General features: G+C 50.7%; 1 protein-coding gene across 1 annotated transcript in view; it reads left to right on the forward strand.

The window, feature by feature from the left end:
* The window catches only part of LOC141986946 (dedicator of cytokinesis protein 2-like), a 334,430-nt gene that overhangs the window by 34,219 nt on the left and 272,661 nt on the right, over positions 1-27,550 (forward strand). The window contains exons 11-12 of the mRNA XM_074952036.1: positions 9,079-9,154; positions 26,746-26,825. Coding sequence (XP_074808137.1) covers positions 9,079-9,154; positions 26,746-26,825 — 156 coding nt within the window. The remainder of the gene's footprint in view (positions 1-9,078; positions 9,155-26,745; positions 26,826-27,550) is intronic.

Below are 27,550 nucleotides of genomic sequence, written 5' to 3' on the forward strand. Positions count from 1 at the left end.
TAGTTCCCTGATTCTCTGTATCATTTGTTAAACTATACATAAAGCTGCTTTATTCAGCATTGTTCTTCCATATCTGCCCTGTTTGGCCTTGCTTAGTTTCAGGCAGTCTGACTCTGCAGCATATTGTTGCAGATCCTCAGCATAACTGCTGCGAGTGCCTCCAGGCGGGGGGGCCAAGGACACTTGGGCCTAGTACGCAGAGCTGCTGCGAGTGCCTCCAGGCGGGAGGGGGGGCCAAGGACACCTGGGCCTAGTGCGAGGGGGCTTCATCGACACTCGTGGTCTTCCATCCCCTCGAGTTACCTAGTGGCCATGCCCCAGTGTCCCTAACAGAGGGATATCTGTGGGGAGTGGCTGAGGGGATAGCGCTGGGCAGAGGAGGGATATCTGTGGGGAGTGGCTGAGGGGATAGCGGCGGGCAGAGGGATATCTGTGGGGAGTGGCTTAGGGGATAGCGGCGGGCAGAGGGATATCTGTGGGGAGTGGCTGAGGGGATAGTGGTGGGTGGAGGGATATCTGTGGGGAGTGGCTGAGGGGAAAGCGCTGGGCAGAGGAGGGATATCTGTGGGGAGTGGCTGAGGGGATAGCGGTGGGCGGAGGGATATCTGTGGGGAGTGGCTGAGGGGAAAGCGCTGGGCAGAGGAGGGATATCTGTGGGGAGTGGCTGAGGGGAAAGCGGTGGGCGGAGGGATATCTGTGGGGAGTGGCTGAGGGGATAGCGGCGGGCGGAGGGGTATCTGTGGGGAGTGGCTGAAGGGATAGCGCTGGGCGGCGGGATATCTGTGGGGAGTGACTGAGGGGATAGTGGTGGGTGGAGGAGGGATATCTGTGGGGAGTGGCAGAGGGGATAGCGGTGGGTGGAGGGATATCCGTGGGGAGTGGCTGAGGGGATAGCGCTGGGCGGAGGGATATCTGTGGGGAGTGGCTGAGGGGATAGCGCTGGGCGGAGGAGGGATATCTGTGGGGAGTGGCCGAGGGGATAGCGGCGGGCAGAGGGATATCTGTGGGGAGTGGCAAAGGGGATAGCGGTGGGTGGAGGAGGGATATCTGTGGGGAGTGGCTGAGGGGATATCACTGGGCGAAGGGATATCTGCGGGGAGTGGCAGAGGGGATAGCGGTGGGTGGAGGGGTATCTGTGGGGAGTGGCAGAGGGGATAGCACTGGGCGGAGGGATATCTGTGGGGAGTGGCTGAGGGGATATCGGTGGGCGGAGGAGGGATATCTGTGGGGAGTGGCTGAGGGGAAAGCGGTGGGCGGAGGGATATCTGTGGGGAGTGGCTGAGGGGAAAGCGGTGGGGGGAGGGATATCTGTGGGGAGTGGCTGAGGTGAAAGCGGTACGCGGGGGGATATCTGTGGGGAGTGGCTAAGGGGATAGCGGTGGGCAGAGGAGGGATAGCGGTGGGGAGTGGCAGAGGGGATAGCAGTGAGCAGAGGAGGGATATCTGTGGGGAGTGGCAGAGGGGATAGCACTGGGCGGAGGAGGGATATCTGCGGGGAGTGGCAGAGGGGATAGCGGTGGGTGGAGGGATATCTGTGGGGAGTGGCTGAGGGGAAAGCAGTGGGCGGAGGGATATCTGTGGGGAGTGGCTGAGGGGATAGCGCTGGGAGGAGGGATATCTGCGGGGAGTGGCAGAGGGGATAGCGGTGGGAGGAGGGATATCTGCGGGGAGTGGCAGAGGGGATAGCGGTGGGTGGAGGGGTATCTGTGGGGAGTGGCAGAGGGGATAGCGGTGGGCGGAGGGATATCTGCGGGGAGTGGCTGAGGGGAAAGCGGTGGGCAGAGGGATATCTTTGGGGAGTGGTTGAGGGGATAGCGCTGGGCAGAGGAGGGATATCTGTGGGGAGTGGCTGAGGGGATAGCGGTGAGCGAAGGAGGGATATCGGGGGGAATGGCTGAGGGGGATAGCGGTGGGCAGAGAAGGGATATCTGTGGGGAGTGGCTGAGGGGAAAGTGGTGGGCAGAGGAGGGATATCTGTGGGGAGTGGCTGAGGGGATAGCGGTGAGCGGAGGAGGGATATCGGGGGGAATGGCTGAGGGGGATAGCGGTGGGCAGAGAAGGGATATCTGTGGGGAGTGGCTGAGGGGAAAGCGGTGGGCAGAGGGATATCTGTGGGGAGTGGCTGAGGGAATAGCGCTGGGGGTGGAGTAGCATTGTCAGCTCTCGGGATTATATCACAATTTAGCAATTCTGGGGTTTTTTCCTTATCTGCTCCATGCAAACAGCAAACAATGAAAGGTGCCAACTCACAAATTTTCCCAGAGTTAAAAATGGCCACCACCTCCCAATAGTGTCTATGGGCTTGAAGCCAGCAAGACACCTCCAGTTCCCTATAGTCTCTCTTCTGGTGGAAGTGAGGCTGCCCTTGATAAAACTGGCTGCCACCTCCCACTGTTTGCAATGAAACTGAAGCCTTGCCCACAGGTATGATGGCTGACACTCAGCGGTTCAGTGGGCTAGACAGGACACAGGCACTGTGAGGAGCAGCAGAGACCCTGTGAAAGGTGGGGAGAATGAGGAGAGCAGAGCACTGGGGGGAGCAGGAGGCTGATGTAGGGGCTGCAGGGGGATGTAGGGGGCAGAAAGCAGGCTGAGAAGGTGCAGAAGATAGTGGTGGGAGATGAAGGGATTGGATGACAGCTCCCCCTGCCTGGATGTGATCAAGTCCTCCAACCCTGCAATTTTCAGGGCAGGGGGTATGGGCAGAGCCTCTGGAGTGAAGTCACAGACTTGCCCTGCCACTGAACTCGGCCTTGACATATGGCCCTGTAGTGGAGAGAGGGCCCTGGGGCAGCAGGATGCAGGGGAATGGAGCGTTGCGGAATTGGTGCTGCTGTGTCCCGGGTAGAAAAGTCCTGGAGCAGCAGGAGGCAAAGAAGTGTTGCTCCCAGGTTAATACAGTAAGAGAGAATGGATTGCAGGTCCCCTATTTTAGGGGTGAGGAGCAGGTAAGCGGACTTTCCATCTGAGCAGCCAGGGAGAGGCATACATTTTTATGTGCATTATAAATTGAATTTTGAACCTGAAATTAGTACACACATGTTGGTAGAAGAATAGAAGGGAGTTAAAAAGACAAAAGACGGACTAAAAACATAATTTGATTTTTTAAAAAATCATGATTTTTAGAGCCAATTTCATGGTTTTCAAGGGTCTGGCTCATGATTTTTCTCTCAAGGGAATCTGACTCATGATTTTTGGTCTCTTGAGATTGGCAATACTGGTGGAAGGATAACTGTGGTGTGTTGCTAGAGAAATAACATCAGAGAAGGGGTTATCTGTGGTGAATGGCTGAGAGGAATAGTGCTGGGGGGCGGAGGGATAGCTATGTTTACTTGCCAAGGGAATAGCATTGTGTATTGAGGACTGGCTGCGTTCGAACTGCAAACTATCACTTTTGGGGGGTGGGGCGAGGAGGAGTTCCTGTGCACTGTCTGGGCCTAGCAAGCAGCAGTCAATTTGCAGGCAGCCAGCCTGGAACAAACTGGGGTGAGTGGTGCCTGTTTTTGGGAGCAGCCTGCTTTGTCTCTCTCTGGTTTTGGATTCTTGTGTGTTATCATTCTGAATTCTAAGAAATAAAGCAGTGTAACTGTAATCTTCCAGCAAGAGAATTTCATTTTTCTGTCTAACTTCTCTGTTGATGATAAATAGAATAGTAAATTGCTTGACCACACTTTGGTTCATTATGAATTATACTCAATGGATCAAATAACCAATGTCAGTCAGGTTTATTAATATGGTACAGGAAAAAGGTTATATCCAAACCCAGTCTCTGAAGAGCAGTCCTGTGCAGCAATGTTATATTCACCTTATGCAGCAGGTGTGCTCCCCAAGTTACACATTTCAGCTGGTATTATATATGATTTTACAAGTTACACATTTCTGTACAAGTCATTAAAATCCAACTAATCAGTTTGTTCCAGTTCTCTAACTAGCTGTTCTGTTTCTTCCTTATCTTTGTTGTAGATACTAGCATTCCAGGCACTGATCCATGAAGGTACATCCCTAGCTTGTACTAAAACATGGAACAAATGTATCTTGAATTTGACAAGTTTCCTATCTGCTTGTGCCAAATGCTTACATCAGCAAATGTAAGGGGTTATGGGATACTTAGCATAAGTGAACAGGATTATGGTATAGGCCAATTTAGGCTACATCACTGTGCCAATATTTGTGCTTAATGTTATTGGTGCTTAAGGCATACTTATATAGTGCAGACAATACATATGAATATGATATATATTTATGTGCTAGCCAACACATTGTTTACTGTGTATATGCTGTGAAACATGACAGCACTGGGAGAGGAGGTGGAGGGATATCTGAAGTGAATCACACAGGTGATAGGTGCTGAGGTCTGAGGGATGTCTTTGGTAAGTTGTTGACAGGATGGAGGGAGATCTATGCTGAGTGGCGGAGGACACAGCACCAGAGGCGAGGCATAGGAATGTCTGTGAGAGTTATGAGGGACTGAGCAATATCTGTGGTGAGCTGATATTGTTTGAGGGGGCAGAGGGATATCGGAGGTCAGTAACTGAGGGCATAGCATTGGGTCAGAGGGATATCTCGCTGAAGGTAGAGTGCTGTGGCTGTGGTGGTTGATGGAGGGATATTTGTGATGAGTCGCTGAGGGGGTAGCAGTTGGGGAGTGGAGGGATATCTGATTTACTGATAAGATTGTGTGCAGGGCTGGAGGGGTATCTGTGGTGATTCACTGAGGGTATAGCCCTGGGGGAGAAGGCAGAGGGATAGCAGTGTTAGTTGCTAAGTGGATAGTGTTTTGTGTGTGTGACGGGGTGCAACTCACCACTGTGGCACCTCCTGCTGGCTGTCTTGGGAATTAGCTCTGTACCCTCTTCTGGTGGTGTCTCACCTGCTGTCACCTCTACTCCTGGACCTGTGTCATCCCAAGGACCACAGCATCCTCTTCAGGGCATACTGTGTCTTTGACGAAGTGGGACTGTTCTTAATGTTTCCTCTGAATAGTGTGGGGATGCCTCAGTTTCTCCTAGGCAGTTCTTAAGTATCTAGGGGGTGGGGTAAGGGTGTATGATCATTGCGGAGCCCTAGAGGGCAGGTGTGTGCAGGAGTCTGGACACAGAGAATGGCCGACACCCTGTTTCCTGGCAACTGATGGCCTGGGCCCATCCCCTCTGCAAGGTGAGAGCTAAAGGGTTGGAGAACAAAGGAATCAGGTGACCTCCTGGCCCGGGAAAGGGACAAAGCCCAGAGGAGGAGGGGCTGGAGGGAGTTTCAGTTTGGGGCTGGCTGGGGACGAGGAGTGAAGGGCAGACGTGGTTGTCTGGCTCCCTGCCCCCCAAAATGGACCCAGCTGAGGGGTCCTGTTCTCTGCACCTACAAGCTCTGTTTTAGACCATGTTCCTGTCGTCTAATAAACCTCTGTGTTACTGGCTGGCTGAGAGTCCCGTCTGACTGCAGAGTTGGGGGGCAGGACCCTCTGGCTTCCCCAGGATCCTGCCTGGGCGGACTTGCTGTGGGAAGCGCACAGAGGGACAGAGGACGCTGAAGGCTCCGAGGTCAGACCCAGGAAGGTGGAAGCTGTGTGAGCTGTGTGTCCTGCAGACAGGCTGCTCAAAGGAAGGCGACTGCCCCAGAGTCCTGACTGGCTTCATGGGGAGCAGTTCCAGAGCATCGCCCAGGGACTCCGTGACAGTGTCACACTCAGTTCTCCCCCCTTCTGGGGGTACTGGAGTCCACTGTCCAGCCACTTCATTCAGTAGCAGCCACAGCCAATTGTCTGGTCACTTTCTCGGTGGCAAGGAAGCGTGTGTGTGTGTGTGTGTAGGGAGAGGCGGGGGAAGAGACCTGGGCCCACCCACTACTCTGGGTCCAGGCCCAGGGATCCAGTAGATGGCAGCCACATGCTGTGTCCCCTCCAACCTCTCAGTCTATTTCTCTGGGCCACTTCCCCACAGCCCTAGCATCTTCTTCACCCTCACCTCCGGGCTTAAGCATGCAAGTCTTAGCAGCCAGCCAGGCGCTCGCACTCCCCCAATCCTGCCCAGCTCTGCTTTGTCCCGAGTGCTAGCTTTCTTCTACCTGTAAGACAGCCAATCTACCTCCCTCCTCAAGCTCCACAGAGCAACTGCAGCTGTTCTGTTCTGCAGCCCTTCTTATATGGGCCAGCCCAGCTCTGATTGGCTGCCTCCTGCGCAGCCTCCCACGGGCTCTATTAACACCTTATGGGCCAGCGTGGGGCTGACGCCCCATCACAATGTGTATGTGTGTCAATATCTGTGGTGAGCTGCTGAGGGGATAGCAGTAGATCAAATATCAGGAATTGGTCCCCAAAATTATAATACTGACCCAAAAAATCACGAGATTAAAAAATTTACGTCTGTCTTTTGATATTTGAACTTCCCTTGCCCATCCCCTGTCTGTGTGTGTATGTGCGTGCATGTGTGATCCCCAGTGCGTGTGTGTGAGAATGTGACAGTTAGTGTTTCCCACTCCCCCGAATTTATTGGGTACGGTGACTTTGGCTCCCACAGCAGAAGCTCTCACCTGCACATCTGCCCATTACCTGCCCAGAGTTAATTTGGTTCTCAACTTCTGGATCAATCCTGTCCCACAGTGCCCCCATCATTTCTGCCCTTCCATCGGTTCATAACCCCCGGCCTCTTCCCTGCTCTTCCTGGTGTTCTTCACCCCCCTCCCCAAGGCCTGAAGGAGCGGCAGTTGGGTCCTATCTCCCACTTCCAGGCTGGGGGGCAGCTTGAGGTGTGCTTTATCTTCATCCCTCCTCCTTCCCAGGCAAGGTGCTGGAGGGAGCAGGGAGGAGCAGAAATGTCATCCCATCCCATCCCCGTTACTCACAAGCAGGGAGTGGGGGAAGGGAGTGAAGTTGCCCTGAGTTGCTGGTCTCTTTAGCTCCCTGTTCCCCTCTTGTGAGAATGGCTTTGGACTGATGAGGGGGTGTGGGGGAGAGAGAAGCTCTTTCTGTAGCTGCTCTGATTGGATACTTAGCCCCCTGAACTGGGTGTCACTAGTCCACAGGATCAGTGCTATGCCCCCAGCTTTGGAACAGTTTCTTGGAGGAATGGAACCCCTTCAGTGTGCCAGACCCCTGATCTTCTTCCAGGGCAGGCCAAGCTACCTCACAGCCTCCTTGACTGAACCTGTGGGCTTTCAGCACTTCTGCTTTGAACCGTGACCTCTGTTCAGCAGGTCCAGCCGAGACAGACTCCTGGTAAAGACTTGTATACTCTTCAGGGGTTAATACACCTCACCTAGCATTTGCAGTGACACTCACACAGCATTGTCAAAACAGTCAGGTTTATTTGTCACCTGGCACACAGCATCAACAGTCCTTAGGTGAGCATAGAGAAATGAAGGTTAAAGCATAGACCATAGACCATTCTGGTTAGATAAGAGCCCCCAGCCAAGCCCCCAATCCATGTTCTGTTGGGTCATTGATTGCTAGGTGTCAATGTCCTGGTGACCGGATTTGCCATTGTCTTATCAGATTCTCCAGTGATATGGAGTCTGCCTTGGCCAGTCCTTTTTAATGACTCATTCAGTCTCAAACAGCTAGGCAACATTCATACCTATGTCTCTTAGCCCGCCCTGAGAGCAAATAGTCCTTGTCACCCCTACACTAGGTAGCCATGTGAAATATAGGGGAAACTGAGGCACACATAGGCATCATAAAAATATTATGGAAATTCCCACTTTCCCACAGTGGGTAAGTTGGACAGGCAGCTAATCAGAGGGGGTGGCTTTCCCCTGGCAGGGCTCAAATTCACTAGAGGGCTTGACTTCTTGCATCATTGTAAGACTGGCTTCAGCTTCAGATAAAATGCTGTCACTTATGAAAAATTCACTAGTATTGGCAGTATTGGGAAAACACTGTGGGGTAGAGGGATTCTGTGGGGATAGTGCTGGAGGGATGAGTGATATCTGTGATGACTTGCTGGGGATAGTGTTAGGGGGAACAGGGATACCTGGGGTGAATTGCTGAGGGGATAGCATTTGGGAGCAGGCAGAAGGGGATGATAGTGAATTACTGGAAGTATAGCATTTCCGGAAGTGGAAGGCTATATGTGGTGAGTCACTGAGGAAAGAGGTCCATAGGTACGACTCATCCTGATATAATCAGGCAAAAAGTGGTAGTGTGTCTGCACTGATGGTAGGTAGATTTTTCAGTATTACAGTACTAGCTGTATTGAGTTGACTTGATCGAGAAGAACACCTTTTTTAGTCTAAACAAGACCTCAGGAAAGCTGCAGTGAAACTGGGCAGTAGTTCTGGTTCCATTATTGAAGTCTTGCAGCTCCTCTTTTAGGGACAGTGAAGGAATTGATTAAAATCGTCCAGCCTGTGTTATGCAGGAGGTCAGTTTGGATGATCAAATGGTCCTGCCTGGCCTGAAAATGTATGATTAATAGAGAAACTGAGAGAAATCAGACATGGAAAAGCCTCCTTCATCCTTTAGGGGCAAGTGCAATCTGTTGCAATCTAAGTGAGGAGTTATCTCCCTGCCAGGAGCCTTTTCCTGGGATTCAGCCAAAATTTCCCCTGTTCATTTCTTCCCATTCCTTCTTCTACCACCTCCTCCCTGCATTTCTGAGCCTGACATCCCCTCCATCTGAGAATGTGGTTGTTTGCAGGTTCTTTTATGTCAGTGGTTCTCAAACTTTTGTACTGGTTACCCTTTTCACATAGCAAACCTCTGAGTGCGACCCCCCCTTATAAATTAAAAACACTTGTTTATATATTTAACACCATTATAAATGCTGGAGGCAAAGCAGGTTTTGGAGTGGAGGCTGACAGCTCGCGACTCCCCATATAATAACCTCGTGACCCCCGGGGCGTCCCGACCCCCAGTTTGAGAACCCCTGTTTTATGTGGTTATCATGTTCCTCCCACCTATTGGCAATGACAGTCACTCTAAACACAGATTAGAGGTGCTCAGTAATGTCTGGCTGTCTCTGGTTGCTCTTTTCCCGTGAAAGCTCAGGATGAGTTGGAGATGGATGGTGGTCATTGTGCCCTCTGGGTTGGTTCAGGGTTGTCCAAAGGACCTTGTGACCATAGGTTCCTGTCCCTTGTCTCTTACAGTGATGGACATTACAGATATCGTCAAGGGAAAATGTGAGAGTGATGAGGACAAGCAGTACTTCATTCCTGTGCACCTGTGAGTAAAGCCAGCACTTGTGAGCAGAAAGGGAGGGGGGCTGCAAGGGTTGGGGATGAAGGCTGGTGTTAAGACAGACAGGACTTTCCATTCACTAGAAAAGAACTCAGCTGCAAAAAGGGGGGCATTTCTGTGTCAACTGACAGTCTCCATCTCTCGGGTGGGTAGAAGGGTGGGAAGGAAACACTGCCCATGGCCAAGAGAAGCTGAGCATAGGAACAAGGGTATACTAAAATAGCTTAAAAGATGACAAATTCAAAACTGATCAAAGGAAATATCTTTCTTACTTTTGACTTCAGGATAATTAGATTGTGGAACTTATTGCTACAAATGTCACTGTAGCCAAGAATTTAGCAAGATTCAAACAGGAATTGGACATTTATATGGATAACAAGAATATCCAGGGTTAATACACCAATTTTGTAAGACATATTAAACCTTGTGCTTCAGAGTTTAAGCCAAACTCTAAAAAAAAGGGGCTAGGAGGAGATGTAATGTTGGGGACATATTATCGCACATCTATTAAGAGGTTTCTTATACCTTCTTCTGAAACTGCTGGTGCTGGCGGCTGACAGAGATGGGGCTAGATGGATCACAGGCCCGATCCAATCGAGCTATTCCTGTGTTGTTCTTCAAGTGCTTGTGCATATATATTTTCCGTCCTATGCCTGTGCACACCCAGTGCACTCAAGACAGATATTTTTCATAAATAGCATTGTCTGGGGACGCTGGGAACTGTCTGTGCCTTGTGTGTACTCATCCCTCCAACCTAGACCATAAAAGGTGGGGCTGCCCAACCCCCTCTCAGTTTCTTTTCAACGCCTTGGGCTGTGAGGCTCACTGTGAGCTCCACTGTGTGACATAGGCATGCCCAGAAGGCGTATTACACCTGTATCTGACCAGCTTCTCAATACTTCACCAAAGGGGGGGTTATGTGTGATCTCTGTCAAAAGCTAAGAACTAGCTGATCATCATGGTGATTGTCAGTTGTTCGTACAAGAAATGTTTTAAGAGATATTTAAAATGTAGAACATTATGTTCCAAAAGTGTTGGCAGTAAAGTGGGATGGGTCTCAGAGCTAACTCAAGCAAGAGTGAGAACAATCGCCATCTTTCAACCCAGCCTTGTGTTTACAGACTGGACCAGATGCACGTCTGAGCACTTACAAAAGAACCCCATGAAAAACTTTGAATAGAGGACCCTCAGGGCTGAGCTCAAGTTAATGTAACACCCTGATTTGGAAAAGAGACAAAAAGTTTGGGACTGTATAAAAGAAGAAAGGGTACAAGGTATAATCCATTACAAAGAGGCACTCTGCCAGCAAGAGTGTCTCATGAAAAGTGAATCCCAGCTCTCTCAACTGAAGAAAAGCTGCTCGGATTGACCACTGGGTGAGAAATACCTTATAAGACAAAAAGGGGATTTGTTAATAAGTATAGGCTGTAGATTGAGTTTTATGTTTTTCTTTTACCTGTAATCTGATGTTTCCAAATCATTTTACTTACTTATATTTGAATCTTTAACTCAAGCTATATTATATAAACTTCAGTTTGGTTTTACTATAGACATGTCACAGAATTATAGAATATCAGGGTTGGAAGGGACCTCAGAAGGTCATCTAGTCCAACCCCCTGCTCAAAGCAGGACCAATCCCCAACTAAATCATCCCAGCCAGGGCTTTGTCAAGCCTGATCTTAAAAACTTCTAAGGAAGGAGATTCCACCACCTCCCTAGGTAATGCATTCCAGTGCTTCACCACCTTCCTAGTGAAAAAGTTTTTCCTAATATCCAACCTAAACCTCCCCCACTGCAACTTGAGACCATTACTCCTCGTTCTGTCATCTGCTACCACTAAGAACAGTCTAGAGCCATCCTCTCTGGAACCCCCTTTCAGGGTGTTGAAAGCAGCTATCAAATCCCCCCTCATTCTTCTCTTCCACAGACTAAACAATCCCAGTTCCTTCAGCCTCTCCTCATAAGTCATGTGTTCCAGTCCCCTAATCATTTTTGTTGCCCTCTGCTGGATGTTTTCCAATTTTTTCACATCCGTCTTGTAGTGTGGGGCTCAAAAGTGGACACAGTACTCCAGATGAGGCCTCACCAATGTCAAATAAAGGGGAACGATCACATCCCTTGATCTGCTGGCAATGCCCCTACTTATACATCCCAAAATGCCATTGGCCTTCTTGGCAACAAGGGCACACTGTTGACTCATATCCAGCTTCTCGTCCACTGTAACCCCTAGGTCCTTTTCTGCAGAACTGCTGCCTAGCCACTCGGTCCCTAGTCTGTAGCGGTGCATGGGATTCTTCCGTCCTAAGTGCAGGACTCTGCACTTGTCCTTGTTGAACCTCATCAGATTTCTTTTGGCCCAATCCTCTAATTTGTCTAGGTCCCTCTGTATCCTATCCCTACCCCCCAGCGTATCTACCTCTCCTCCCAGTTTAGTGTCATCTGCAAACTTGCTGAGGGTGCAATCCACGCCATCTTCCAGATCATTAATGAAGATATGGGGGCAGGGATAGCTCAGTGGTTTGAGCATTGGCCTGCTAAACCCAGGGTTGTGAGTTCAATCCTTGAGGGGGCCATTTAGGGATCTGGGCAAAAATTGGGGATTAGTCCTGCTTTGAGCAGGGGGTTGGACTAGATGACCTCCTGAGGTCCCTTCCAACCCTGATATTCTATGACTCTATATTGAACAAAACCGGCCCTAGGACCGACCCTTGGGGCACTCCACTTGATACCGGCTGCCAACTAGACATGGAGCCATTGATCACTACCCGTTGAGCCCGACAATCTAGACAGCTTTCTATCCACCTTATAGTCCATTCATCCAGCCCATACTTCTTTAACTTGCTGGCAAGAACACTGTGGGAGACCGTGTCAAAAGCTTTGCTAAAGTCAAGGAACAACACGTCCACTGCTTTCCCCTCATCCACAGAACCAGTAATCTCGTCATAGAAGGCAATTAGATTAGTCAGGCATGACTTGCCCTTGGTGAATCCATGCTGACTGTTCCTGATCACTTTCCTCTCCTCTAAATGCTTCAGAATTGATTCCTTGAGGACCTGCTCCATGATTTTTCCAGGGACTGAGGTGAGGCTGACTGGCCTGTAGTTCCCCAGATCCTCCTTCTTCCCTTTTTTAAAGATGGGCACTACATTAGCCTTTTTCCAGTCGTCCGGGACCTCCCCCGATCGCCATGAGTTTTCAAAGATAATGGCCAATGGCTCTGCAATCGCATCCGCCAACTCCTTTAGCACTCTCGGATGCAGCACATCCGGCCCCATAGACTTGTGCTCGTCCAGCTTTTTTAAATAGTCCCGAACCACTTCTTTCTCCACAGAGGGCTGGTCACCTCCTCCCCATGCTGTGCTGCCCAGTGCAGTAGTCTGGGAGCTGACCTTGTTCGTGAAGACAGAGGCAAAAAAAGCATTGAGTACATTAGCTTTTTCCACATCCTCTGTCACTAGGTTGCCTCCCTCATTCAGTAAGGGGCCCACACTTTCCTTGACTTTCTTCTTGTTGCTAACATACCTGAAGAAACCCTTCTTGTTACTCTTAACATCTCTTGCTAGCTGCAACTCCAGGTGTGATTTGGCCTTCCTGATTTCACTCCTGCATGCCTGAGCAATATTTTTATACTCATCCCTGGTCATTTGTCCCATCTTCCACTTCTTGTAAGCTTCTTTTTTGTGTTTAAGATCAACAAGGATTTCACTGTTAAGCTGGTCGCCTGCCATATTTACTGTTCTTTCTACACATCGGGATGGTTTGTCCCTGTTACCTCAATAAGGATTCTTTAAAATACAGCCAGCTCTCCTGGACTCCTTTCCCCCTCATGTTATTCTCCCAGGGGATCCTGCCCATCAGTTCCCTGAGGGAGTCAAAGTCTGCTTTTCTGAAGTCCAGGGTCCATATTCTGCTGCTCTCCTTTCTTCCCTATGTCAGGATCCTGAACTCGACCATCTCATGGTCACTGCCTCCCAGGTTCCTATCCACTTTTGCTTCCCCTACTAATTCTTCCCGGTTTGTGAGCAGGAGGTCAAGAAGAGCTCTGCCCCTAGTTGGTTCCTCCAGCACTTGCACCAGGAAATTGCCCCCTACACTTTCCCAAAACTTCCTGGATTGTCTGTGCACCGCTGTATTGCTCTCCCAGCAGATATCAGGGTGATTGAAGTCTCTCATGAGAATCAGGGCCTGCGATCTAATAACTTCCATTAGTTGCCCGAAGAAAGCCTCATCCACCTCATCCCCCTGGTCCGGTGGTCTATAGCAGACTCCCACCATGCCATCACCCTTGTTGCTCATGCTTCTAAACTTAATCCAGAGACTCTCAGGTTTTTCAGCAGTTTCATACTTGAGCTCTGAGCAGTCATACTGCTCTCTTACATACAGTGCAACTCCCCCACCTTTTCTGCCCTGCCTGTCCTTCCTGAACAGTTTATAACCATCCATGACAGTACTCCAGTCATGTGAGTTATCCCACCAAATCTCTGTTATTCCAATCATATCCTAATTCCTTGATTGTGCCAGGACTTCCAGTTCTCTCTGCTTGTTTCCCAGGCTTCTTGCATTTCTGTATAGGCACTTGAGATAACTCGCTTATCGTCCCTCTTTCTCAGTATGAGGCAGGAGCCCTCCCCTCTTGTGCTCTCCTGCTCGTGCTTCCTCCCAGTATCCCACATCGCCACTTACCTTAAGGCTTTGGTCTCCTTCCCCCGGTGAACCTAGTTTAAAGTCCTCCTCACTAGGTTAGCCAGCCTGCTTCCAAAGATGCTCTTCCCGCTCTTTGTTAGGTGGAGCCCATCTCTGCCTAGCACTCCTCCTTCTTGGAACACCATCCCATGGTCAAAGAATCCAAAGCCTTCTCTCCGACACCACCTGTGTAGCCATTTGTTGACTTCCACGATTCGACGGTCTCTACCCAGGCCTTTTCCTTCCACGGGGAGGATGGATAAAAACACCACTTGCGCCTCAAACTCCTTTATCCTTCTTCCCAGAGCCACGTAGTCTCAAGGTCATTCTTGGCAGTATCATTGGTGCCCACGTGGAGAAGCAGGAAGGGGTAGCGATTCAAGGGCTTGATGGGTCTCAGCAGTCTCTCCGTCACATCGTGAATCCTAGCTCCTGGCAAGCAGCAGACTTCTTGGTTTTCCTGGTTGGGGCGGCATATAGATGACTCAGTCCCCCTGAGAAGAGAGTCCCCAACCACCACCACCCGCCTCCTTCTCTTGGGAGCGGTGGTCATGGAACCCCCATCCCTAGGACAGTGCATCTCATGCCTTCCAATTGGCGGAGTCTCCTTCTGTTCCCTTCCCTCATCTAGTCCACTCTCCACATTAGTACCTGTGGAGAGAACATGAAAACGGTTGCCTACCTGTATCTGCATTGCTGGTACATGTGTAAGCAGGGGAATAGTCCCGCTCTTGTGGGGAACTTTCCTGGCTTCTGCACTACCTCGGTGAAGTGGGCTAGCGAAAGGATCTGAGTCCTCGCTCCCACTTCCTTTACCCAGTGGCCTCCCTGCCCTTGAGGACTCCCCTTCCACTCTCCTGTCTGGCAGAGTCCTCGTAACCCCAACAAGGCTGGGCCCAGGATTTCTGCGGGGCTCGACCCACAGCAGGGCACCTAGGACACCTAGGACAGGGGCTAGGGTGTCCCCACTCCGGGGTACTCTCTCTGCAATGGGCACTTCTCTGACCCACTGACCATTACATACAAGTTAAAGCAAATGCAAGTTATTTAATCAATAATTAATTTTAAAAAGAATAAGAAAAAATGGGAAAGGTTAAAGGAAACACATCACCCCACTCTGTGGCAGGGAACATCACAAACGGCGTCTCTGGAACGTCAGGGCAGTTCACAGTCTGTTCCTTGTAAGTCCCAGGCCTTCTTCTCAGGCCCTGGCTGTGCTGCAGGGATGCTGTGGGTCGGACACTTGCTCTGGTGGTGGCCACACGCTCTCAGGCTCTAAGTGGTAGGACCCTTCTTCCCAGTGTCGCTCCCGCCCTGTCGGGGTTACGATCCAAGCCTGGCCTGCAGAGCCCCTTGGCTGAGGCGTCTCCCTGTGCTGGGCCCGCTGCCCAGGGTCCCCCTCGCTCTCCCCAGCTGCTCACCGCACCCAGCTCCGGACTGCTCCAGCCCCAGCTGCACCACTCGGTCTCTGCACGGCTGCTGCTGCTCTGCCTCCAGCTCCCTGGGCTGCTTCTTTGGCCCCTCTGGCTCTGGTTGCTGCAGCTCTGCTCCCAGGACAGGTCTGCTCTGCAGGCTGCTTCTGTGACTCTGCTCCCAGCACTGACCTGCTTCCTGGGCTGCTTTTCTGGCCCCTCCGGCTCTGGTTGCTGCAGCTCTGCTCCCAGGGCAAGTCTGCTCTCTCTGGGCTGTGCCTCTGGCTTTGGGGCTGCAGCTCTGCTCCCAGGACAGGGTCTGCTCTCTCTGGGCTACTTTTCTGGTCCCTCTGGATCTGGCCCAGCTCTGCTCTCCAGCTCAGCTCAGGCCCCTGCTTTCTTCTTAGCTCGGCCCCACTCTGTCTGAGCCAGGCAAATCCAGCTCACACGGAGGATGGGACCTCCCTGGCCTCCTGACTCTCTGATTAGCCTGCTCACCCTGTCATTCTGGCTGACCTGGAGCATTGGCCTCTCCCCATTGTTCCTGGTTGCTGTCAGTCTCAGGGTCCTGATTCCCCATCGATCCTTCCACCTTTTTAGTACTGGGAGCTAGCCAACCAAAACACCCCCACTGAATGTTAGTAAGGGGGCAACAGTCCCCTTACATTCCCCCTTGCTAAAATTCTGCCACAGCCACAATATTCACACCAGTACATCCAGGCCCCATAGTAACACCATATACCCACATTGTATCATATCAAAAACCTATTAACAATTATCAAAAGAACATTTAACATGTTTAACATTTCACATCTACTTCTTCATACTATACATAACAATATTCATTAAAACACTTCATAGAACCAATAACATAATCATCTCTAAGTCTAAGAGGAAGTACACTCTTATTAGCCCTCTGGGACCTTCTTAAAACTAGTGGTTCGTTACTCATATTTTCTATTTCCCTGTTCTTGGGTAAAACTGGGTGAGTTTGAGGGATCTGGCCATTCCCGTTAGGGTTTGGGTTTACCCCATTGGTTTTAGTCTCCTCTGGAAATACTGCTCTATGCCTCCTACGAGACCTGGTAAGACTAAAAGTCCAATGCTTTAGCTGGTCCCTATGTACTACTCTCTCAGGACCTCCTTGTTCAGGCTGGATAGCATACACTGGCAGTTCGGGATTGTTGTGGGTGACCACAGTGTGGGGATTTGGCTCCCATTTGTACTGTATTTTATTACGTCTCTGGCGTCTGTGGCTACGAACTGTTACACTATCACCAGGTCTGATGAGAGCCCCACTGGACTTGCGATCATAAGTCCTGTTCCTACTTTGGGCTGTGTCTTTAATTGTACTGAGAGCAACTTCACTGGCTGTCTTTGGTCTGTCATGGACACCTTTGACCCAGTCATCGAAATTGGTCACCTCATCCTTTGAAAAGGCTTCTTGATGCTTCTCTGGCAACATCCTTAAGTTAGCCACCTGTGCAGGAATCAGCCCTTGGTGTGCCACTTGAACTGGAACTGGCAGTCTCCCACCACATCTTTCCTGAGGAAAGGTAACTTGTTCTCCCCTCTCCCCAAATGTTACCTTCGCCTGCGGGATCACCTCCTCAGGCTGTAACGCCATAGCCTTCACGCTTGAGTTTAGAAGACTCACTGGTACTCTTCCTTTGATGGCACTAGTCAGTACATTGGCTGACTGAAGTCCATTAGGTAGGTTTACCCCAGATGTAGGCTCTACAAGAGCTTGATATCTATTGGTATTTTCTGATACACAGCAGTGTTTGTCAAGGAACTTCCCTCTCCGAGGAGGAATAACAATCTTCTGTTTTCTGCCCACTTTAACATTTCCAATCTGCAGGGCCCAATGCATGGTTTTGTCTCTGTGCTCGAGCCAGTACTCTACTCAGCACAGCATTCTTCTTAGAGTGCCCATGATGGTTCATCCTCCTGGTTCCTTCTTCTGGCAATGGTAGCTCCTTCAGCTGACTAATGATGTTCATCCCTAGAATCCCGGGACTCCTTCTCCCATATGGCTCCCTTCAGAATCTCTGTCTTTCAGGATGAAGATGCATTTCCCTGGCAGTGTCTGACCCATGTAGTCTATGTCTGCTTCGAGGCATCCCACCACTGGGATTGCCAGTCTATTAACTGCTGTTAGACATACAAACTGTGTGCCCTGCATGGTCAGCTCCTTGTCTTTCAAATATTTTTGAAATGCGCCTCAGTAATCGTGGTGACTTCTGAGCCAGTATCTAATGAACATCTGGTCTTAACCCCTGCTATACATACTTCAGCAGTTAGACAGTTTCCAAATGCTCGCTTACAGAAGTCACTAGATATGCTGGCACTGCCCACGTTCCTTTCAACACTGTATGCAGAGTGATTTTCCACCAAGGAGAGGCCTAGGAATCCTTCTGCCACTGCTTGGCCTTCTACTGTAGATGGACCACTTGCTCCTGGTGCCCCATTGGTTTTCAGTGCCTGGCACTCTGTTCTCCTTCTCAGTGGACATTCCTGGCTAGTATGCCCTGGCTTTTCACAAGTGTAACAGATGTACCTTCCCAGGTCATCCTTTAGTGGGGCTCTTCGGGATCCCGGTACCCTTGGATACTTTGACATACTAAAGGGATTTTTTCTTTCATTAACTCAGTCATCACTTTTATCATCTCCTCCTGTTGGACCGCCAGTTTTTGGACAGCCTCACTTAAACTTTCCAGTGTTAACTGTGTTTGGGGCAGGACCTTTTCCCCAGCAGCTGCATTCACTAGGCCCCCACTTCGTGTACGGGGGTTAGGCTTGGCTGTCTCTGTCACAGGAACTTCCTCTTCTTCTGACCACATAATGGCAGCCTGCATGAGTTCATGAAACTTCTTACTGGGCTCTTCCTTAAACCTCCTTTTCATTTTGCGGCGGAGGGAATCATCCTGGAGCCCCAGCACTAACTGCTCTTTCAGAACCATATCTGGGTCTGGAACTCGTTGAGGGTCTCGCCACTCCACTTTGCTCATTTTCTCCTGGAGGTCATATGCATATGCCCGGATAGTTTCACCGGGCTCCTGCTTTCGCTCAAAGAACTCCTTTAGTCGGGTTCCAATAGGTACCTTATCTCCGTACACTTCCAGGAGGAGTTCAAACACCTTTTCCACATCTTTCTTGTCTCCCATTGCCATGAACTTTACTGTGGCCTTGGCCTGGCCCTTGAGGTGCTCCTCTATGAAGACCACATGATCTTCTTCAGGTACTCTTAGCACACGCAGAGCCGCCTTCACAGACTCGACCCACTCCTCTACTGTAATGTCTCCTGGTCTAGTCGGGAAGCCACCAAACTCCGTGACCTTCTGCTCCTGTGGGACATAAATAGTAGGGGGTTTCTTAGCTTCTGCTGCCTGTTGGTCTATTACCGCCTTAGCCACTGATAAGGCTTCTCTCTGTTCTGTTCTAGCTTGTTGTAATGCCTCAGCTTGGTCTGGCAATCTGCGCTGAATTTCAGCAAACTGGGCCCGTAGTTCTTCAATTCCAGCCACGGTAGGGTTCTGGACCAGGCCTGGACAGTGGTACCAGAACTCAACCAGTAAACCAATGGGGTGGACCCTGTGGATAGGATCCAGTTCGTGACGCCAATTATGTAAGCGGGAGAATAGTCCCTCTCTTGTGGGGAACTTTCCTGGCTTCTGCACTACCCCGGTGAAGTGGGCTAGCGAAAGGATCTGAGTCCTCGCTCCCACTTCCTTTACCCAGTGGCCTCCCTGCCCTTGAGGACTCCCCTTCCACTCTCCTGTCCGGCAGAGTCCTCGTAACCCCAACAAGGCTGGGCCCAGGATTTCTGCGGGGCTCGATCCCCAACCCTGCTGTGGTCACCTAGGACAGGGGCTAGGGTGTCCCCACTCCGGGGTACTCTCTCTGCACTGGGCACTTCTCTTACCCATTGACCCATTACATACAAATTAAAGCAAATGCAAATTATTTAATCAACAATTAATTTTAAAAAGAATAAGAAAAAATGGGAAAGGTTAAAGGAAACACATCACCCCGCCCTGTGGCAGGGAACATCACAAACGGCATCTCTGGAACGTCAGGGCAGTTCACAGTCTGTTCCTTGTAAGTCCCAGGCCTTCTTCTCAGGCCCTGGCTGTGCTGCAGGGATGCTGTGGGTCGGACACTTGCTCTGGTGGTGGCCACACGCTCTCAGGCTCTAAGTGGTAGGACCCTTCTTCCCAGTGTCGCTCCCGCCCTGTCGGGGTTACGATCCAAGCCTGGCCTGCAGAGCCCCTTGGCTGAGGCGTCTCCCTGTGCTGGGCCCACTGCCCAGGGTCCCCCTCGCTCTTCCCAGCTGCTCACCCCACCCAGCTCCGGACTGCTCCAGCCCCAGCTACACCACTCTGTCTCAGCACTGCTGCTGCTCTGCCTCCAGCTCCCTGGGCTGCTTCTCTGGCCCCTCTGGCTCTGGTTGCTGCAGCTCTGCTCCCAGGACAGGTCTGCTCTGCAGGCTGCTTCTGTGACTCTGCTCCCAGCACTGACCTGCTTCCTGGGCTGCTTTTCTGGCCCCTCCGGCTCTGGTTGCTGCAGCTCTGCTCCCAGGGCAAGTCTGCTCTCTCTGGGCTGTGCCTCTGGCTTTGGGGCTGCAGCTCTGCTCCCAGGACAGGGTCTGCTCTCTCTGGGCTGCTTTTCTGGTCCCTCTGGATCTGGCCCAGCTCTGTTCCCCAGCTCAGCTCAGGCCCCTGCTTTCTCCTTAGCTCGGCCCCACTCTGTCTGAGCCAGGCAAATCCAGCTCACACGGAGGATGGGACCTCCCTGGCCTCCTGACTCTCTGATTAGCCTGCTCGCCCTGTCATTCCGGCTGACCTGGAGCATTGGCCTCTCCCCATTGTTCCTGGTTGCTGTCAGTCTCAGGGTCCTGATTCCCCATCGACCCTTCCCCCTTTTTAGTACTGGGAGCTAGCCAACCAAAACACCCCCACTGAATGTTAGTAAGGGGGCAACAGTCCCCTTACACATGGACGCTCCCCTTTCTTCTTCTGGAGGTCACATGCTGCCAAATTTCTTCACCGTCCTTCTGTCCCCGCTATGCAGCCTGCTCTGAATCTTCAGAACGTTGTGTCCGTAGAAGCAAATCCTGACGTCTGTCCAGGAAATCTTCAGTTTCTCTTATGCAACGCAGGGTTGATACCTGTTTCTCCAGACCTTGAACCTTCTCTTCCAATATGGAGACCAGCTTGCACTTTGTACAGACAAAGTCGCTCCTGTCCTGTGGAAGAAAGACAAACATGGCACAACCTGTGCAGGTCACAACAGCTGAACGCTCACCATCCATATTACCTTCCTTCTACGAGCTTCCTCAGGAGTTGTAGTAACTACTCAGAGAAGCCGGCAAGATGTAAGCCTCAGTGGGCTCTCCCCAGGCAAACTCCCTCTGTTAGTCTCTCTGCTGTTCGCCACTCAGCTGGCTGACTGGCTTTTTATAACAGTGAGGCCCACTCAAGGCTCACCTGGAACAAAGCACTCCCAATTCACACTTTTCAAACAATCAAGCAAGCACACGGTCAAACTGTCCCCACAACAGACACTCAGATACTCACCAACACAGCCCCCCTAATGCAGCCCTTAGCGTACCTCCTCTCAGAAAGATCCCAGGCAAACTACCTCTGTTAGCCTCTCTGCTGTTCGCCGCGGAGCTCAGGAGAGTGTTGAATTGAGGTGAAGCCAGTAAACTGGGGTGTGCTGCTTCCACAGAGGCAGCCGATAGGTGTAGAATCATAGAACCATAGGGCTAGAAGGGACCAAAGGGTCATCTAGTCTAACCCCCGGCGAGAAGCAGGATTTGTTGTGTCTGGCAGGGGAGGCAGGTTTGTAGAAATTTTGGTGGTGCCCAGAACCCCCCACCCCCAACTCCCCATACACACCTGCCTAAGGCCCTGGGAGGGAGTTTGGGTGGGGGAGGGGGTCTGGGGTTCAGGCGATTGGGGTGCACGAGGGGGTGGGGATGCAGGCTCTGAGAGGGAGTTTGGGTGCAGAAGGGGTGAGAGGTCAGGCTCTGGGAGGGAGTTTGGGTGCAGGGGGTGTGAGGGGTCGGGCTCTGGGAGGGAGCTTGGTGGGGGACGGGGTCTGGGGTGCAGGCTCTGGGATGGAGTTTGGGTGCAGGCTCTGGGCTGGGGCAGGGGATTGGGGTGCAGGAGGGGTGCAGGGTGCAGGCTCTGGAAGGGAATTTGGGTGCAGAAGGAGTGAAAGGTCGGGCTCTGGGAGGGAGTTTGGGTGGGGGAGGGGGTCTGGAGTGCAGGCTCTGGGAACGAGTTTGGGTGCTGTGTGCAGGCTCTGGGCAGGCGGCGGGGGTGCAGGAGGGGGTGGGTGTGCAGGCTCTGGGGGAGTTTGGGGACAAAAGTAGGTGCAGGGGAGGGGTGGAAGTGCAAGAGGGAGTTGGGGGGTGCGGGGTGCAGGAGGGGGTGAGGGGTGCAGGCTCTCAAAGTGGATCTGGTGGGGGGTTAGATGCTTACCTGGGGCACCCCCTCCAGCAGCGGCGCCTAGGCGGGGCAGGCCGGGGGGGGGGTCTCCTCATGCTGCTGTCTCCAGGCACCGCCCCTGCAGCTTCCCATTGGCCGCAGGGGCATTTGGGGCGGGGGCAGCGCGCAGCGGCACAACCCCCTCACACAGGCTGCAAGGACCTGTGGAGTGAGCGCGCAGGAAGCCGCTCAGCCCCGCTGCGCTGCTGGGTGGCGGCGGGTTTTAAATCGCTCAGGGGTGGCAAGTGGGGCCGGGAGAAGCGCGGGGGGAGGTGGGAAACTTAGAATCATAGAATCATAGAATATCAGAGTTGGAAGGGACCTCTGGAGGTCATCTAGTCCAACCCCCTGCCCAGAGCAGGACCAATCCCTGTCAAGGAGTGTGGGGGAGTCCAGGCCCTGCACCCCTCTTCCTGGGATTCACTGAGACTCTCAGCCAGCCAGTAAAACAGAAGGTTTATTGGACAACAGGAACACAGTCCAAAACAGAGCTTGTGGGTACACCCAGGACCCCTCAAGTCAAGTCCTTCTGGGGGAGCAGGGAGCTTAGACCCCAGCCCTGGGGTTCCCTGTGTTCCTCCACCCAGCCCCAAACTGAAACTAAACCCACCCAGCAGGCTCCCTCCTGCAGCCTCTGTTCACATTCCTGGGCAGAGGTGTTATCTCCCCCTCCCCCTCCTGGCTCAGGTGACAGGCTCTCAGGTCTCCCACCCCCAGGGCACATTCCCAGGTCAACACTCCCCCCTCCCTGCTGCGTCACATCGTCACAATCCCCAGCTAAATCATCCCAGCCAGGGCTTTGTCAAGCCTGACCTTAAAAACTTCTAAGGAAGGGGATTCCACCACCTCCCTAGGTAACGCATTCCAGTGTTTCACAACCCTCCTAGTGAAAAAGTTTTTCCTAATATCCAACCTAAATCTCCCCCACTGCAACTTGAGACCATTATTCCTTGTCCTGTCATCTGCTATCACTGAGAATAGTCTAGATCCATCCTCTTTGGATCCACCTTTCAGGTAGTTGAAAGCAGCTATCAAATCCCCCCTCATTCTTCTCTTCCGTAGACTAAACATCCCCAGTTCCCTCAGCCTCTCCTCATAAGTCATGTGTTCCAGTCCCCTAATCATTTTTGTTGCCCTTCGCTGGACTCTCTCCAATTTCTCCACATCCTTCTTGTAGTGTGGGGCCCAAAACTGGACACAGTACTCCAGATGAGGCCTCACCAATGTCGAATAGAGGGGAACGATCACGTCCCTCGATCTGCTGGCAATGTCCCTACTTATACACCCCAAAATGCCATTGGCCTTCTTGGCAACAAGGGCACACTGTTGACTCAAGGGCACACTGTTGACTCTGCTGGAGCCGGGCCTCTGGGACAGGAATATTCCTGGTGCCCGGGCACCACGGGCCCATAGAATTTGCCACCCATGGTGTCTGACCCATCCCAGACAGATGGCTCTCCAGCCTCCTTTTGAAAGCCTCCAGTGCAGGAGATTCCACGACTTCCCTAGGCGTCTGTTCCACTGTCCTACTGTTCTTGCAGTTAGGAAGTTTTTCCTGAGATTTAATATAAATCTGCTGTGCTGGAGTTTGAACCCATCGCCTCTTGTCCTGCCCTCTCTGTCAAAAGAGAACAACTTTTCTCCATCTTTTTTTGGCAGGCTTTCAAGTATTTGAAGACTGTTATCATGTCCCCCCTTAATCTCCTCTTTTTCAAACTAAAATATCCAGTTCCTTCAGCCTTTGCTCATATGACTTCAATTCTATCCCTTTGATTGTTTTTGTTGCTTGATTCTGGATCCTTTCCAGTTTCTCTTCAGCCGTTCTATACCGCAGTGACCAACATTGGGCACAGTACTCCAGCTGAGGCCTAACCAGCGCTGAGTGGAGTGGAACTATCATCTCCCGTGACTTGCATGCTATATCTCTGGAAATGCAACCCAAAATTGCATTTGCTTTTTTTGCAACAGCGTCACATACATTGCGGGTGTCCAGGAGATAAGGATCGGGGCATTTGAGTATAACAAGGCGGGGTGTATAAATTGCTAGCTGGCAGAAGGAAAGTGTGAAGCTTGAGCTAGCTTGGAGTGGAGTGCTTGTGGTGCCTGCAGCTGATAGCTTTGGGAGAACTTGCCCTGGTTGCCACAGACAAGACTCCCTCATGCCATAAGCAATTCACGCCAGACACCTTGGTTAACCCTAAAAAGTGTCACACACTGTTTTTAACTTTTATCAGCCTTTGTATATAGTTGATAAAGTAGTTTGCATAGTAGTTAGTATTTAGATAGTGATTTTTTCTAATGATGTTTCTTTTTTTTCTTTGTTTTTGTGAGAGATCTTATTCTGTCCCCTGGGTAGTATTTCAGTACCAAATTGTTTGTTTTCTCAGCACATATGCTAAAAAATCACCAGGGTTTAAACACTACCCATCATGTCAGGCTGATGTTTTTAAATGGACATAGGTGGTATTTAGTTTGTTTGGGAGAAGGACACATCCTGCTGAGGTGCTCCATATATAGGTCCTTCACAAGAAGAACCAAGGAAAAATAGAGATTAGGCTCTGAATTACCTGATGGAAAAATCCATGCATCCATACTTGGATTGTGGTTGTTTTAGTACCAAACACCCGTATTATGAGTCGTACAGGAGTGCCCCGGCAGCCTCTTTATCTCCAGTAGCTATGCTGATACCAAAGACTTGACCTGAGTGTGGAATATATCCCCACAAACTACAGAAATAGAAGAGAACACCAGGCACCCTCTCCAGGGCCATCTTCTAAATCCCCAAATGTCATTAAGAAAAAGCGCAACTCAAAGTCCAAGGGGGACATCTGTAGCATCCATTTAGTCCGCTAACATGCAGCTCCAGTACCGGCCAAGAATTTATCTTGATTTGACATTAAGCTGCCTACCTCAAAATGCTCCATACTGCCACCTTCTGCTTCGATATTGGTAACTTTGGTACCATCTACACCTGCACTGTGCAGCATCTGTGCTCCACTGGCAGGCCTGGTACTAATGACTCCTTTGACATCCTATCTGGTGCCAGCCTTCTTGGTAACACTTTTTTGGTACCATCAACACCACATGCGTTGATAGACCACCTCCCTCCCAGACTCCCCAGTTCTCTCCTTGTATCTGGGTGGATGGCAGTCAGGAGAACCAGTACTCATTTCATTACCAGAGTTGCACCTGCTACTGATGAAAATATCTAACACTATGCCTCCAGCTACTCTAACTGGCACAGCTCCTCACAGAGGACACTAAGCTATGGGGAGAGGTAGATATGCTAGAGGGTAGGGATAGGGCCTATAATTACCCGGGTCATTCCATTTACCCTTTTAAAATATTGGCATAACATTAGCTTTCTTCCAGTCTTCTGGAACTTCCCCAGTGTTCCAAAACTTATTAAAAATCAACATTAACGGTCCAATGAACTCCTTGGCAGCTCTTTTAAGGCTCTTGAATGCAACCTATCTGGATCTGCTGATTTTAAAAATGTCTAACTTTAATAGCTGTTGTTTAACATCCTCCCAAGATAAAGTGTTTCATATGATATGATTACATCATTGATAACATTTGCTAGGAGAGTTAGAGAGCTGCAGGCTCTTTTGATGGGTCCCCCATATATAGTTTTCTATAAGGACAAAGTTTCCTTGCAACCGTGTCCAAAATTTCTGTCCACAGTGGTATCAGAATTCCATCTGAATCAGAATTCCACCAACCAATCTTCTTTCCCAAGCCACACACACGTCCATAAGGATGATGGGAGGCTTCATACTTTGGATGTCTGCATGGCCCTATCATTTACATTGACAGGACTAAACTTTTTAGATCCTCTCCCATAGGCTGAGAGGATGAAGAGGAGAGCAAATACTGCCCAGAGGATATCTAACTGGATTTCTTTATGCATACGGATTTGTTACAGCTTTGCAAACGTCACTCCAAAAAGAGGTACTGCTTATTCTACATGAGCCCAGCCACTTCAGTGGCCTTCCTCAGTAATATCCCTATTATGGCCATTTGCAGAATGGCAATGTGGTCCTCTGGTCACATGATCACACAGCACTATGCAATTCTGGAAGCATCCAGAGCAAATGCCAACTTTGGAAAGTCTGGTTTCAGAGTAGCAGCCATGTTAGTCAGTATTCGCAAAAAGAAAAGGAGTACTTGTGGTACCTTAGAGACTGTTCTTCAATCCATGTTTAAGTGACTTCCAAGTTTCCATTACCACTGGACTACTGCTTGAGAACCACCTAGAGTAAAATACAGATGTGCACAAGCATTCGAAGAAGAAACAGTTACTTACTTGCACAGTAACTTGTTCTTTGAGATGTGTTGTACACATATGTATTCCATGACCCTCGCTCCATCCCCACTACTTGGGAGTCTAACACAGTGCTTCTCAAACTTTTGTACTGGTGACCCCTTTACATAACAATCCTCTGCATGCGACCCCCCCCTTATAAATTAAAAACATTTTTTTATATATTTAACACCATTATAAATGCTGGAGGCAAAGCGGGGTTTGGGGTGGAGGCTGACAGCTCGCGACCCCCTCATGTAATAACCTCATGACCGCCTAAGGGGTCCCGACCCCCAGTCTGAGAACCCCTGGTCTAATGTCAGCTGGATTCTGGTATGAAGGAACTGAGAGGGGGCCAGGGTGACTCTGCTCTTCATGCCCACTGTTGGAGGCATGAGAACATGCTGTGTGCATGTGCCATCAGAATGGGTGCTGACCAGATATCTCTGGCTCAAGTGCACTGGGTGCACATAACGCTGCTGTGGAAGATATATGTGCACAACGTATCTCACAGAATCACACTTACTGTACAAGTAAACAAAGTAACCATTTCTGCACTCGCATGCTCCTGTTCCCAGATCCCTTTCTGCAGAGCGGGGAAGCAGGGGAATTCCCCACAGTCCCCCTCCCTAGCTGGACGGAGCTGAGCCCCACTCCCTATGTGCTCTTGTTGTGTTTCAGGGTAGCTGCTGAGAACGATTTCCTTCACAACATGATAAAGAAAGCGGTGGAGGGGAAGGAAATTAACCACAAAGGACAAGGTAAGGGCCTTACGCCTCCTCCTCCCATAGCTGGGTGGCCGATCTATCTTATCAGGGTTTTATCCTGCTGCCCATCACCATGCTATCTGAACACCTTCCACTTAAATCAGTTGCAACAGTGAAGTGCCCAGTGCAACGAATGGAGTCTCTGGCACTTCTCCTTTAACAGAGTAAAAAAAATAATTTTTTTTTTAAAAGAGGTCTTTGAGAAAGCTGTTCAGTGGTGTAAGAATAGTGCAAGACTGCTCATGGGCCCACGAGGTTACGGGGGCCTAACCAGATATAGCAATGCTCTGGCACTTCACCTGGCACATGGGGTTGCAATGCCACTCACTCAAATTTGACCCCACCACCGCTCCATTGGACAGAGGTGCAGCTGGGCCAAATGATGGAGGGGTGGTTGGGCTAAATTTGAGTGAATGGTGTTGCATCTTGGTGCACGAGGTCACAGCACCACTCAGGTTTGCCTCAACCGGACCTTCGTTATGATGGAGGAGAGGCTGGGCCAAACCTGAGTGGTGCTGAGACGCCATGTGCCCGGTTGCAATGCCGCTCGTCATTCAGATTCAACCTGTGTTGTGTGAGTGCAGTGCAGATGATATAAGCAAGGGGAGTCACTGGGAGCTTGGATTGGGAGGAGACATCCTAGCCCAGGATAGGAGTGGGGCATCAGGGACAGGGTGGGGGAGGAGAGGGGCCAGCAAGAAGTTCATGGAGGCAGTGGG

The sequence above is a fragment of the Natator depressus genome, chromosome 4, assembly GCF_965152275.1.
Source record: "Natator depressus isolate rNatDep1 chromosome 4, rNatDep2.hap1, whole genome shotgun sequence".
Lineage (NCBI taxonomy): Eukaryota > Metazoa > Chordata > Testudines > Cheloniidae > Natator > Natator depressus.